The 12,616-nt window shown below is 48.1% G+C and overlaps 1 protein-coding gene across 3 annotated transcripts in view; it reads left to right on the forward strand.

Annotated features, from left to right (window-relative positions):
* REEP1 (receptor accessory protein 1) overlaps positions 1-12,616 on the forward strand; it is a 105,567-nt gene that overhangs the window by 69,107 nt on the left and 23,844 nt on the right. For all 3 annotated transcript variants that reach the window (XR_005885199.1, XM_040993578.1, XM_040993579.1), the window contains exons 4-5: positions 610-730; positions 5,361-5,474. Coding sequence is in view for 2 of the 3 variants with exons in the window: in XM_040993578.1 (XP_040849512.1) it covers positions 610-730; positions 5,361-5,474 (235 nt within the window). In the remaining variant the exon portion in view is untranslated. The remainder of the gene's footprint in view (positions 1-609; positions 731-5,360; positions 5,475-12,616) is intronic.

Raw genomic sequence — 12,616 nt, forward strand, 5'->3', positions numbered from 1 at the left:
TAAATCTTTAAAAAAAAAAAAAAAAACTTGATGATCTGCCACCAACTCGAGTAGGTGGAATACATTGTCCTTCCTGGCAAGTGTTGAGCTCCTATCAGTGCCTCTCTGGGCCAAAAAGTGAACTAAGAAATGGATGCCTTTTATACACAGTCTGGGGGTTGTCAGTTGACCCTATACTGCAGTTCTTCCTGGTGTCTGTACCTTCTTGACCATGACTGAAGACAGAGAGAATGATTCATTGGATATATGGGCAAGAATATGTCTTTTTTTGTTTATTGTTGTTGTTAGATTGTTTTGTTCACTTGAAAGGCAATTAGAGCAGGAGAGACAGAGAGAGAGAGAGGTCTTCTATCTACTGGTTCACTCCCCAAAGGGCCAGGCATGTGTGGTGTGGTGTGTGTGTGTGTGTGTGTGTGTATGGTGTATGTGTGTGTTGTGTGTGTGTACCTTGATCACTGGAAGAGTCTGGGGACTTCACATCTGTTTTCTGTTTGGGTCCAAGGTTCCAGGTCACCCCCCCACCACCACACCACCAAGGCACCTCATTCATCAGCCCAGGGCAGAGTTGCTCACAGCCTAACAGACTATTTATTGTTGTTGTCTCTGCAGGTTTCCATTCTATTATGAACTAAAAATAGCATTTGTAGCCTGGCTGCTGTCTCCCTACACAAAGGGCTCCAGCCTCCTCTACAGGAAGTTTGTGCATCCCACACTGTCTTCCAAAGAAAAGGTAATCCCTGTCTGCAGTTTGCCTTTCACATCTTCTGGCAAGTGAAAATCAAAGAGCTGATGCAGGAGGGTCCCAATGCAGAAGGGCTCCAATGCAGGAGGGTCCCAATGCAGGAGGGCTCCAATGCAGGAGGGTCCCAATGCAGGAGGGTCCCAATGCAGGAGGGTCCCAATGCAGGTGGGTCACAATGCAGGAGGGCTCCAATGCAGGAGGACCCCATGAGTTGTTTCTCCTGATGCCTTCTAAGTGTTTTTGAACATGCTTGAAAATAGTGGTAACACTTCCTAAAAGATGTTATCATGATTTATTGTAAGACATTTCATAAATTAAAACAAAAGGAAGAAGGGGAAAAAACTTCAGTCATAATCTAATCTCCTAATCTGAATTGCGTTCATTTCATCAGGCTTTAGTCTTGTTTAGTCAGCGAGGATTTCCCATCGACTATTTAAAAGTATTGCAGAAAATAGCCTTTTTAATATACTTTGGAAACTTATCATAAAAAAGGTTTATACATTCCTAGATCTTAAATGTGTTTGCCTAGAAGACATTTGTTTTGTTTTGTTTTTGATGATGTTTACATAGTTGATTAGGGTGAGAAGGAAAATGTGTGAGACCATGATTTTCAAATCTTTTTTCTTCTTCCTGTATCTGGAGAAGGAGGGAGAAAAGGGGAGAAGCTGCACCTAGCCTCCGAACCACCTCAGTATCCAGGGATGGGGAATGGCCACCTGATGTCATTGCAGGACCCCCAGTGTGGACCATGCACTGAAGGTTCTGCTCAGGTGGTTTTGATAGTTCTGAAATGCTGTTGGTTTCATCACTCCAAGGATGAGGAAATCCTTCCAAGGTCCATTGGCTGACATAGTCCACCTTAGAGTCTCCATTCACCCAAATATTTGCTGCCAATGCTTGGATGGGATAGTTGACCAATTTGTTCTGCCCTCTTTTCTCTGTTATGGTACCATATGTTCTCTGAAAGTTCCATGGACTGCCATATCACTGGCATGACCCGCACTCAAGCCTGGCTCCTAAACATGCCAGTGGGCCAAGATTGGTCCTGTTCTTCCTGGCCCACCTCCTTCCCTCCCCCCCACTGCCGCTCCAAAACCAGTCCACACACTTGCTGACAGGTAGAGCTACCTTGCCTGGCCTGACCAACACCCAGGCCTGAACCACATACTCACCAGTGGGAGCTACCTCCTATCAGTAGTGTTTTCCATGTTCCCCTACCAGGCCCACACCCAGACTCAGATCTCACATGTGCTAGCAGGTGCTAGACCCTTACCAAGTATAGTCTGCCCCCTCCATCCCACCTTTGTGTGAGCTAGCAGATGTTGTAGCCCAGCCCACCCCACACCACAACCTATGCTTGGGTGCACTTGCAGGTGCTGCAGCCTGAACCTGTCCAACCTGTTCCCAACCTCAGCACCTATGAGTGTCAGAGGGTTCCATGGTTATGCCTAGCTGAGCACATCACTGACCCCAGCTGTTAAGCTAACCAGTGGAAATTGCATTTCCACAAGGGTGAGCCCACATATCCTCCACAGATTTTGCTCCCAGGCCAGGTTCTCCCATGTGCTGGTTAGTGTCGTGGCCCAGCTTAACATTATCCACTCCTTATTCTGACTCTCACTGGAAGATACTGTGATTTAGCCCTGTCAGGCAGACTCCAGCCCTAGCTTTAGTGTGCACCAGTGATTGTAGTTGGCTGTGATTCATGCTAACTTGCCCAGCTGAAGTCTCCCACGTGGGCTCATGCATCACTCTCTCCCATAAAGATCCTCCAGCTTGCCTCCTCCAAATCCCCTGGTCTCTGCCCCCTTGCTTACCTGCAGGCACAGTGGTCTTGTTTTGGGGAGTCCCACAGAAGTCATTCCTCACCTGCAACATGCTCCCTCAACAGTCCTTCCTCCCATACATCCCCTTGCCCACTTTGCTGAGCAATCCATAGACCCTGTACCTGGGAACACATGGGTTCCCCATCCTAGCCTCTCTAAGCTCAGTCTTCTGGTGGGGTGGTGTGCTAGTCTGTAGCTCTTCCCACTCACTGGGGTCCCAAACTCCTGGCACATGTGATGGTCTAGGACCTTACTTCTTTACACACACAAGATCCAGACCCATTCATAGTCCCCTAAGCCCAGTGCACCAGCACACCAGGCCAGCCTGCTAACCTAGGGCTCTCCCCTCCCCTGCGCTCACCACACCCAAGACCAAGCATGTTGGGAAAGCCCCAGGCTCACTCTGCCTGCCTGGATATGAGCCCCCAGATCTCCACATGCCCTGACTGGCACTATCCCCCTGGGGATGCAAGCCTGCATCCCCAGGCCTCCACAAGCTGTCAGCCTCCCAGCTGTGTAGGCATGGGAATGGCAGGAGGGTTAGCCCCTGGCTGCACCCCTAATAGACATTTCTATTCTGTGTTTGTAAGGACCCACAATGATGAACCTGTTCAAGGCCAGTGTTAGGATATAGTGCTGGGTTGCACCAGGATAGTTATGATGGTTCAAGTCTGTGCTGCTCTGCCTCCGATCCAGCTCCCTGCTAAGGACCTAGGAAAGCAACAGCTGATGGCACCCACATGGGAGACCCAGATGGAGTTCCAGGCTCCTAGTTTTAATTTAATCCAACCCCAACCATTGTGGCCATTTAAGAAATTAATCAATAGATTGAAGATCTTTTTCTGACTTTGTTTCTCTCTCACCTTGCCTTCCAGATAAATACATACATACATCTTTTAAAAAAAAAAAAACTTAGCTATAACACTAGATATTTAGATTGTCTCACAAAAAAAAAGGATTTATTTCATTTTGCTTTAAGTACAGAGTGATGAAGAAGAGGAGAGATATCTTCTCTCTGCTGGTACACTCCCTAAATGGCCACAGTGGCTGACTGAGTCTGAGCCATGCCAAAACCGGGATCCAGGGACTCTCAGGGGCTCATACTTCTAGGCCATCTTGTCCTACCTTGCCATGTACATTCGCAGGCAGCTGAATTTGGAAGCATAGCAGCAAGGACTTGAAGCGGTGTTCTGATATAGGGTGCACGGCCTAAGCCCTTGCATTATGGTGCTGGTCCTAGGTTATTTTTTCCTGTTGTAGGTAATTCTGTAGTGAACACAACCATGCAAGAAGTTGACTTCCACTCTTTGATTGTCTTATAATAAATTCCCAAGAATGAAATGACTGGGTCAAAAGATTCCAGCACTTTGTAATTCATTGCTTAAACCTGGTATAGTAGGATTCTTCAACATCAGATAGGAGCACTGGGAATTCCTTGGCAAATTCATCTCTTGTTTCTGAATGTTTGAACCTTCTAGATGAAGCCCTGGAGAACCTGTCAATTGGATGAGCAGGCTACTCTAGTCATTTCTGATAACCCCCTTGGGAACTAGGACCACTGGGAACTAGCCATTGGGACCACTGGGAACTAGCCATTGGGCTTCCTCTCTTGCAACAGTGGACTTTGTCTTGATCTGGTTATCAAATCCCTAACTCTAATGATTTCCCTTCCCAAATGGTTTTTTCCTCTGACTCTTCCCATGTAGTTGCCTATCAACTGGGCAGTAGGGATGTCGCAATTAGGGGCCTTGCTGCTGTGTCTTGCCAGGGAGCCCTTACCCAGGGATTCCAGCAAGGGCTTGCTGAGCCCACCTGCACACCTCAGAGCAAAGGAAACACTACAATGCTGGATGGATTTCAAACAAGATAGAGGCCCAATGTCATTGTCATACTGAGTCTTGAAATGAGATACTGGGATAATACACCTGACAACTCAAAACAGAAACAAAAAAAACATTAAACATTAAACCAGAGTTTAATATTGTTATTACACAGTAACATGAATGTTACTATCCTTGGGTTCGGTCCCAGAAGAAGGCCTCAGTCCTATTTCCTGCCTCCCCTTGACCTTGTTTTATGACACTGGGTGACTTCTAATTTCTCCTGCTGCTTCAGTACCCATAAAGTGATTTCTCTTATGAACAAAATCACCCCTATTTCTTTGTGCTTCCCAATCCTTGTATCAGCCATCACAGGGGGTTGACATTTGATTTTGGAATCAAATAGCTGTGGAATAGCAGCATTTTAGGATTGCTTGGGGTCTGAGCCTTTCAATAAAGGTAAGATAGCACCTTATCAGTCCTTGAAACCAACTCCTAGGCTTCATACTTTTCTGGTATTGCTTCAATTTACTCCTGCTGTTGTCACAGAAGGCAAAGCTGTATGTAGAGGAGCAAGAAGCTAGCCAAATTCTGACAGTTCCTGGCATCTCTTCAGCCCCTGGTTCTTTTGAGTGCTGGAGAGCAGGTGTGGGTAGATAAGTTCAGTGTATACGCCCATGGCCCCCCAGAGGTCTCCCTGGAAGGCTGGAAGGCTTTAGAAGCAGCCCCAGGGCATGGCTGGAATGGTGAGTTTTTTTAAGTTTCCCTTTACCACTTTGCAGAGGCTCTCCTGTCATTCTCCACCTGGTTCTCCCACTCTTCCACAAAGTGTCTGAGACTTTTCAGGCCTGGTGAAGAGCAGCATTGGGGCAGGCAGCTGAGCCCAGCCCTCAGGACAGAAGAAAGAGGCCAAGAGATACATCTGAACCTGTGACCCAGCATGCCTCTGTGCTTTTTTTCTTTTTCCAACAGGAGATCGATGATTGCCTAGTCCAAGCAAAAGACCGAAGTTATGATGCCCTCGTGCACTTTGGGAAGCGGGGCTTGAACGTGGCTGCCACGGCAGCTGTGATGGCTGCTTCCAAGGTACTGTGCTGGGCCCTGACCACCATGGTGGGGCAGGTCTCTCTCCTTGGATGGGGAGCAGGGAGGTTGAAGGGTTCACCCTCCCTCCAGTCTGCCCTATTAGTGTCCCTACAGAATAGGCTAAAGACCTGCTCCATGGCTAAATTTTTGGTGTCCGTTTGAAAATCTGGTGGGAAAATATGATAAGTCTTGTTGTTTCAAATTTATGTGTACTTACCACAGCCCAAGTGCGTGCATGATCAAGAATTTCCCTAAGCGCCCTAAGCTCCCCAGTGAAACCCAGGTTGTGAACCTCAGGCTTCTCCCTGGAGCTAAGGCCTGGGAGGGACGCCTCTCTGCAGTTTTCCAAGGTGTGAACTCAAAATGGGCAGGAGGAGAGCCTGCCTGAGCAAGCAGATGCCCTCCCTGCTCATGGCCAGAGCATTGAGAAGGATCCCCGGGTCCCCCCAGCAGTGTGACGAAGACAGTAACAGCAGCAAAGGGGCTGGAAGACCTCAGAGTGAACCTCTCTTGGGGCTGTTGTAATCCAGGCATGGCTTCTTCCCCTTTCATGTCTAGCCCTTGGTCAAAGCCCCCTGTGTGCCTTCCTATCTTGCTCTCTTATTGTGTTTATTTCCATTGAGCCTTCAGACCTGAGAAATTCAATGGGTGCACTCATTTCCCTTAAGTAAATCCAGCAGATGACCCTGTGTTCACAGGGACCACCTTTGCCTGGAATCCTGATTAGAGTGGGGAGACGAAACAGCTACACTAATCTGGGGGTGACGTCGGAGTTGGGAGGTGAGGGACATTGTCCTAGCAGAGAGGGTTTACATGCTGGATGGTTCTGGAAGGGTCTGGAGCAAGACGCTTGATGCAGATCTTGGTGATCCATGGGCTCCAAGTGGACAGCAGGAGGGAGGGTGCTGAGAGTATCCTGGGGCCAGGCACACTCAAGTCCTGTGTGTGAACCAGAGCTGCGAGGAAGGGTCCTCCAGGAGGGCGACTCGACACACAAGGACAAGCACCTTCCACCAAAGTCGAGGAGTCCTGCAGACAGAGCTGTGAGAGAACAGAAGCAGACATTGCGGGGTCCTACTTCAGGCTGAGACGAGCTCCTTCACTAACACGTCTGTCCTGCAACAGGCATGTGGAGGGCCCTGTCTGGCAGGGTGCTGGGGGGAGCCCAGTGAGTGTCTTGGGAAGGGAATTCCACTTGGGTACCCCCAAGGGGACATCTGTGGGGGCTTATGCAGAATAGTGAACTCTAAGAACCTTGTATTTGTCACTTTTTTCTTATAAGTGGAAAGAACAGAGAGTTCCAGATCACTGAATTCATAGCTCATCAGGCCAATGTATAACTCCAGAAGCCCCCTCTCTGGCCTGCCTCCTCTGTGCTGGAGCCATAGTGCAGCCAGCGAGTGTGATAGCCATAGGAACAGTGTCGTTATCACGGGGCTCACTGCTGGAAGTCTGGCTACTCAGCCACATGTGTGTATATTGGATTCTGACAGGCGCTTACACGGAGCCACCAGTGTTCAGGTCGGCTTCCAGATGGAGAGAGCTTCAGTACAGGTACCTGGTTAGCCGATTGGCTGCCCACTTTCCCCACTGCCTGCGTGGGTCTCATCCAGCCCTGCAACCTGCAAGCAGCTCAAATCCAAAGCAAACAGAGCAAAGCATCTGCTCATTAGTGCTTGCCAGTTGGGCTAGAATAGTAGGGGATGTGTGCTTTCGATTGAATTCAGTCTCAGGGGAAAAAAATTCTGCTTTTGCTCTAAATAGCATCTAGAGAGAGACCACATCTTCTCTTCCAAAAATAATGCCCTGTATTTCTGTAACAGATACATACTTTAAAAACAGGGAGGGGGAAGACAAGAAATATCTGAAAATCCAATCTGACTGGGATGTATGCTGGTGGTTTCCATAGCAACGGTGGATTGCGCAGGTGGAGTGGGGAATGTGTATGACTCACCAGCAGGTCCAAATCTGGCTGTGATGCCAACAGCACTTGGAAAGCTGTGTTTTTCATTTTGCAGGAATTCCTCTGATGTGCTGGGTCAGAATCTCAGGGTGGGAACTCATGCCTTTTTTTTTTTAATGAGCTCCCCAAATGGTTTTTAGGCATTGGCTCTGCACAGGTCACTGTCAGAGCACAGGAAATGAGGAGTAAAACAGTTTCGAGCCATTCCTGGGTGCTGGTTTAGTTCCTTGGAAGCAGTAACTGTGTGTGTGAAGTGCTGGGTAATGTTTATTCCCCATCCCCAAACTTAATGCCAGTTGAGGAACACAGTCATGTACCAATTAATGATCCAAGATACATCCTGAGAAGTGTCTTGTGCAAGCATCATAGAATGTCCTTATGAAAACCACAGTGGCATGGCGCAGCACATCCTGGGTCAGATAGCACACTGCAGTGACATGTGCAGCCTGTCGCTGACTGACACATTCTTATGTGGCCCATCGCTGGCCTTGTTTCCCTGTGTGTCAGAGTGTAACACAACACCCTGCCCCCAGCAGAGGCTGTAATGTCTTATTGACAACTCCCAGGAACTAGTCCAAGCAATTGCCCCATGTAGGATACCCTGACCGGTCACCTGTGCCTGGGGTGATTGTCCAATTCGTTGTCCACACCAGGACCCATCTGAGCTAGAAAAGAGGGGATATGGGGGCTGACTCAATGGCTCACTGACTAATCCTCAGTGTGCTACTGCCAGTGTCCCTGTGGGCACCAGTTTGTGTCCTGGCTGCTCCACTTCCCATCCGGCTCCCTGCTTGTGATCTCTGAAAGTAATGGAAGATGACCCAAGGCCTTAGGCCCCTGTATGCACGTTGGAAACCTGGAAGAAGCTCCTGGCTCTTGACTTTGGATTGGCCCAGCTCTGATTTTTGCAACCATTTGGGGAGTGAACCAGTTGATGCACGATCTCTCAATGTGTCTCTCCTTCTCTCTATAAATCTGCCTTTCTCCTGGCCTTGAGACAGCAGGTACACATAAGCAGGTCACAGCAAACCAGGATTTCTGATTGCCATACCCAGGGATTCATTTTCAGAGTCTGAAACCTGCCCATTCTCCCCTCCCGTAAGACCTTTTAGCTCCAAATCAGTTCTCAGTGTCTACTGCATGTAGGTGAGGGAGTGTGAAAGACTCTGATAGGGTAGAATCCTCTCTCTTCTGACGCCTGAATGAAGGCTGGATGAGAGGATGGATGAAAGAGCCATTCTCTCTCCTTCCCTTTTCTTTTTCCATCCTTGGTTGCTTCCGGGGGAAACTAAGAGTGAAAGATGCTTCATTGTCCCCCTCCCCCCAAAAAAGATATACTGGGGCTGGCATATAGTGTAGCAGTGAAAGCTGTTGTCTGCAATGCCAGCATCCCATAACGGTACCGGTTCTTGTCTCAGCTGTTCCACTTGCAATTCAGCTCCCTGCTAATAGCCTGGAAAAGCAGCAGAAGAAAATGACCAAGTGCTTAGGTTCCGGCCCTACTGTGGGAGACCTAGATGAAGCCCCAGGCTCTTGACTTCAGCCTGGCTCTGCCCAGACTGTTGCAAGCATCTGGGCAGTGAACCAGCAGATTGAAGAACTCTGTGTGAGTGTGTGTGGGGCTGTGTGTATGTGTGTGTCCCACTCTCTCCAATGCATTCAAGTAAACAAGTATTTTTAAATGATTGATTTATTTGCTAGTAAGTCAGAGTGACAGAGAATCAGGAAGACCTTCTGTTCTCTGGTTTACTCCCCAAAAGCCCACAACAGTCGGGGCTGAGCCAGGCAGAAGCCAGGAGCCAGGAGTTTCATCTCAGTCTCTCAGTCGGGTGGCAGGGCCCAAGTACCTGGGACATGTTTTTCTTTCTTAGGTGCATTTGCAGGAAGCTGGGTCAGAGGTGTGGTGCAGCCAGGATATGAATCAGGCACTCTGAAGTGGGATAGACATCTCAAGCAGTGACTTCACCCACTGTGCCACAGTGCCTGCTCTTTTCATCTTTTTTCTTTTTAAGATTCACTGATTTTTATTGGAAAACCAGATCCACAGAAAGCAGAGACAGAAAAATCTTCTGTCCTCTAATTCACTCTCCAAGTGGCCAGAGCTGAACCAATCCAAAGTCAGGAGCCAGGAGCTCCCTCGGGGTCTCCCATGCAAATGCAGGGTCCCAAGACCCTGAGCCATACTCCACTGCCACAGCAGGGAGCAGGAAGGGAAGTGGAGCAGCCAGAACACAAACCAGCCCTAATATGGGATCACTGTGCATGCAAGGCAAGGACATAAACCACTAAGCTACCACGCTAGACCCCCCCCTTTTTAATTTTTTTTTTTAGATTTATTTATTTTTATTGCAAAGTCAGATATACAGAGAGAAGAGACAGAGAGGAAGATCTTCTCTCTGCCAATTCATTCCCCAAGTGTCCACAATGGCCAGAGCTGAGTCAATCTGAAGTCAGGAACCAGTTGCTTCTTCTGGGTCTCCCCTACAGGTGCAGGGTTCAAAGGCTTTGGGCCATCCTTGACTTCTTTGCCAGGCCACAAGCAGGGAGCTGGATGGGAAGAGGAACCACTGACACAGAAACCAGCACCCATATGGGATCCCAGCAAGTGCAAAGTGAGAACTTTAACCACTAGGCTACCACACCGGGCCTTCCTTTTTTTTTTTTCTCTCTCTAAGATTTATTTACTTTTATTGCAAAGATAGATTTACAGAGAAAAAGAGAGGCAGAGAAAGGTCATTTGCCTGTTGGTTCAGTCCCCAAGTGGTCACAACAGTTGGACCTGAGCCAATCCAAAGCCAGGAATCAGGAGGTTCTTCCAGATCTCCCATGTGGATGCATCACCCCAAGGCTTTGGGCCGTCCTTGACTGCTTTCCCAGGTCACAAGTAGGGAGCTGGAGAGGAAGTGGAGCAACCAGGACACAGACCAGTGTCCATGTGGGATCCCAGTGCATACAAGATGAGGATTTAAACAACGAGCCATCTTGCCAGGGCCCTAGAAATGTCTTCTTAACACTAGCTGTGTACACATTTATGGGTTACAGTGTATCCTTTCAGTGATGCAATGTTCTGATCAAGTCAGGATAACCAGAGTTTCCCTTCTTTCCTTGTTTGTCTTGTGGTGTCTGGTTGATTTCCCCCAACATGATGTCCGTTTTACGGTAACTCACTCTTTTTTTAAAATAATACTCAATGCTGAGCCCTTTCTGTAATAAAAGTTAATGTTCTCAGGGGTTTTTAAATCATCCTGAAGAGTGAAGAAACTTTATAAACCATATCATTTCATTTATATGGAAGTTCTTCTTAACGAAGAAATATACGTTGCCTTGGATCTGGAAACACCATCACAGGAAGTGAAAGAGGGAGGCCTTTCCGGGGAGGGCTGGCGGCTGCTGCGTTTCTTCAGGGACAGTGCCGTCCCCCTCCTCAGGTCTCTTCTCCAGCACCTTCTGTCTGAACACCCCGGCTCTTGGCTGCCCCTAGTCCTGCCTTCACTCTTGCCAAACCTGTCATTGCCACACTCGGAGAAAACTGAGCCATGGGTCTTTTTCTTTTAGGACTAGAACTGGACTTTTCTCATAAAAACAATGTTATGGGATCCTTTTGTTAAAGTACATTCTCACATGAGAAGGATGTCAACGGAGGAAAGAACCCGTGGCATGAAAGCTTTAAAGTCGCAGGCTCCCCAGGCCTGCTTCTCTGCCTTTGCAATTGGAGCCATGTGCTAGGCCTGTTACACCTGCCCCAGTCTCAGACCTGGTCGCCTTGCTCTTCATTCCTCTCGTAATTTGAAAAATCAGATTGTTTTAATTCCACCCAACATCCTGTTCCCAGACCAGTTCTAATTGTGTTAATACTATTATTGAAGTCACTTGTTCATTTTTTGTAATGATTTATTAGTTTATTAGAAAGGCACAGTTACAGAGAAAGGGAGAGACACAGAGAGAGATCTTCCAGCTGCTGGTTCACTCCCCTAATGGCCACAGTGGCTGGAAATGGGCCAGGCCAGAGTCAAAGGGCCGCAACTCCACCCAGGTCTCCCATGCAGGTTGCAAACCCAGGTACTCGGGCTGTCTGCTACTACTTTCCAGGTGCATTAGCAGGGAGCTGGATTGGAAGTGGAGCAACTGGGACTCCAACCAGGTGGCTCTCACATGGAATGCTGGCATGGCAGATGGTAGATTAACGTACTGCCGAAGCCCCTAGCCTCCAGAAGGCACCTGTTGAAGGAGCTACTCTAACTAAACCCACATCTCACAAGTGAAGATCTTGCCTTGCGGGAAGTTTTCAGCTGTGTCTTTTAGATTGTTACCTTGTTGAGGAAACAGACCTGGCTTTTTTCCTTCCCTTTGTTTTTTGCTTGGAAAATCAACAGCAACGAATCAGGGCTTTCTTGTTTAGGACTGTTGCTCATAGCCATTCCATAAACCTAACTGACAGATTTGAAAATTATTTATTTATTTATTTATTTTACATAGTAGGAAGGTGAGTTAGAGAGAGCAAGGGAGAGAGGGAAAGAGAGAGCCCTTCCATCCACTGACTCACTCCAGGCATATTAGCGTGAAGCTGGATAGAAGCTGAACAGTCGGGACTAGAACCAACACCTATATGGGATGTTTGTGCCACAAATAGAGGATTGGTTTACTAAACCACCATTCTAGCCCCATAATTGTATTGTTTTTAATACTTAACCTGCTGTGCCACAGCACTGGCTCTTTGCCTTTCTGACAATCCCCTTTTGGTGCTGATGTGTTTTGATTCTTCCAATCCTGCTTGGTCTAAGGTGGCAGTCCCTTGTCACAGCTGTCTGTTTAGATCACTTACAGTTAGATAATCCTGAAACCCAGCTGCCCAGTCGTCATGGCCCCATGCCGCATCCTCAGGAGCCCCTGTGGCTGGTGCGGATCCAGCCCATTTCCATCACCAGGAGAAATTCTTTGTGTGGCATGGCTGACCCAGGCCCTCAGTTATACCTCCTGGGTTCTCCTTGGCCACCTCTCACCCCTGCACCTGCTGCCCTCAAGCAAACCTCTGCTCCCCTCCTCCTGCTCAGCTCCTTGGGACTACTCTTTGTGCAGATTTCAAAAGATTTATGGAAAGTGAAATTGAAAGATTTTATTTTGGTGCAAAAATTGTAGACATCCTTGTATGCCAGAGGTCTCCAAACAGCTCATGGAAAAT

The sequence above is a fragment of the Ochotona curzoniae genome, unplaced genomic scaffold (genome assembly GCF_017591425.1).
Source record: "Ochotona curzoniae isolate NIBS_2020 unplaced genomic scaffold, NIBS_Ocur_1.0 contig_883, whole genome shotgun sequence".
NCBI classification, from domain to species: Eukaryota; Metazoa; Chordata; class Mammalia; order Lagomorpha; family Ochotonidae; genus Ochotona; species Ochotona curzoniae.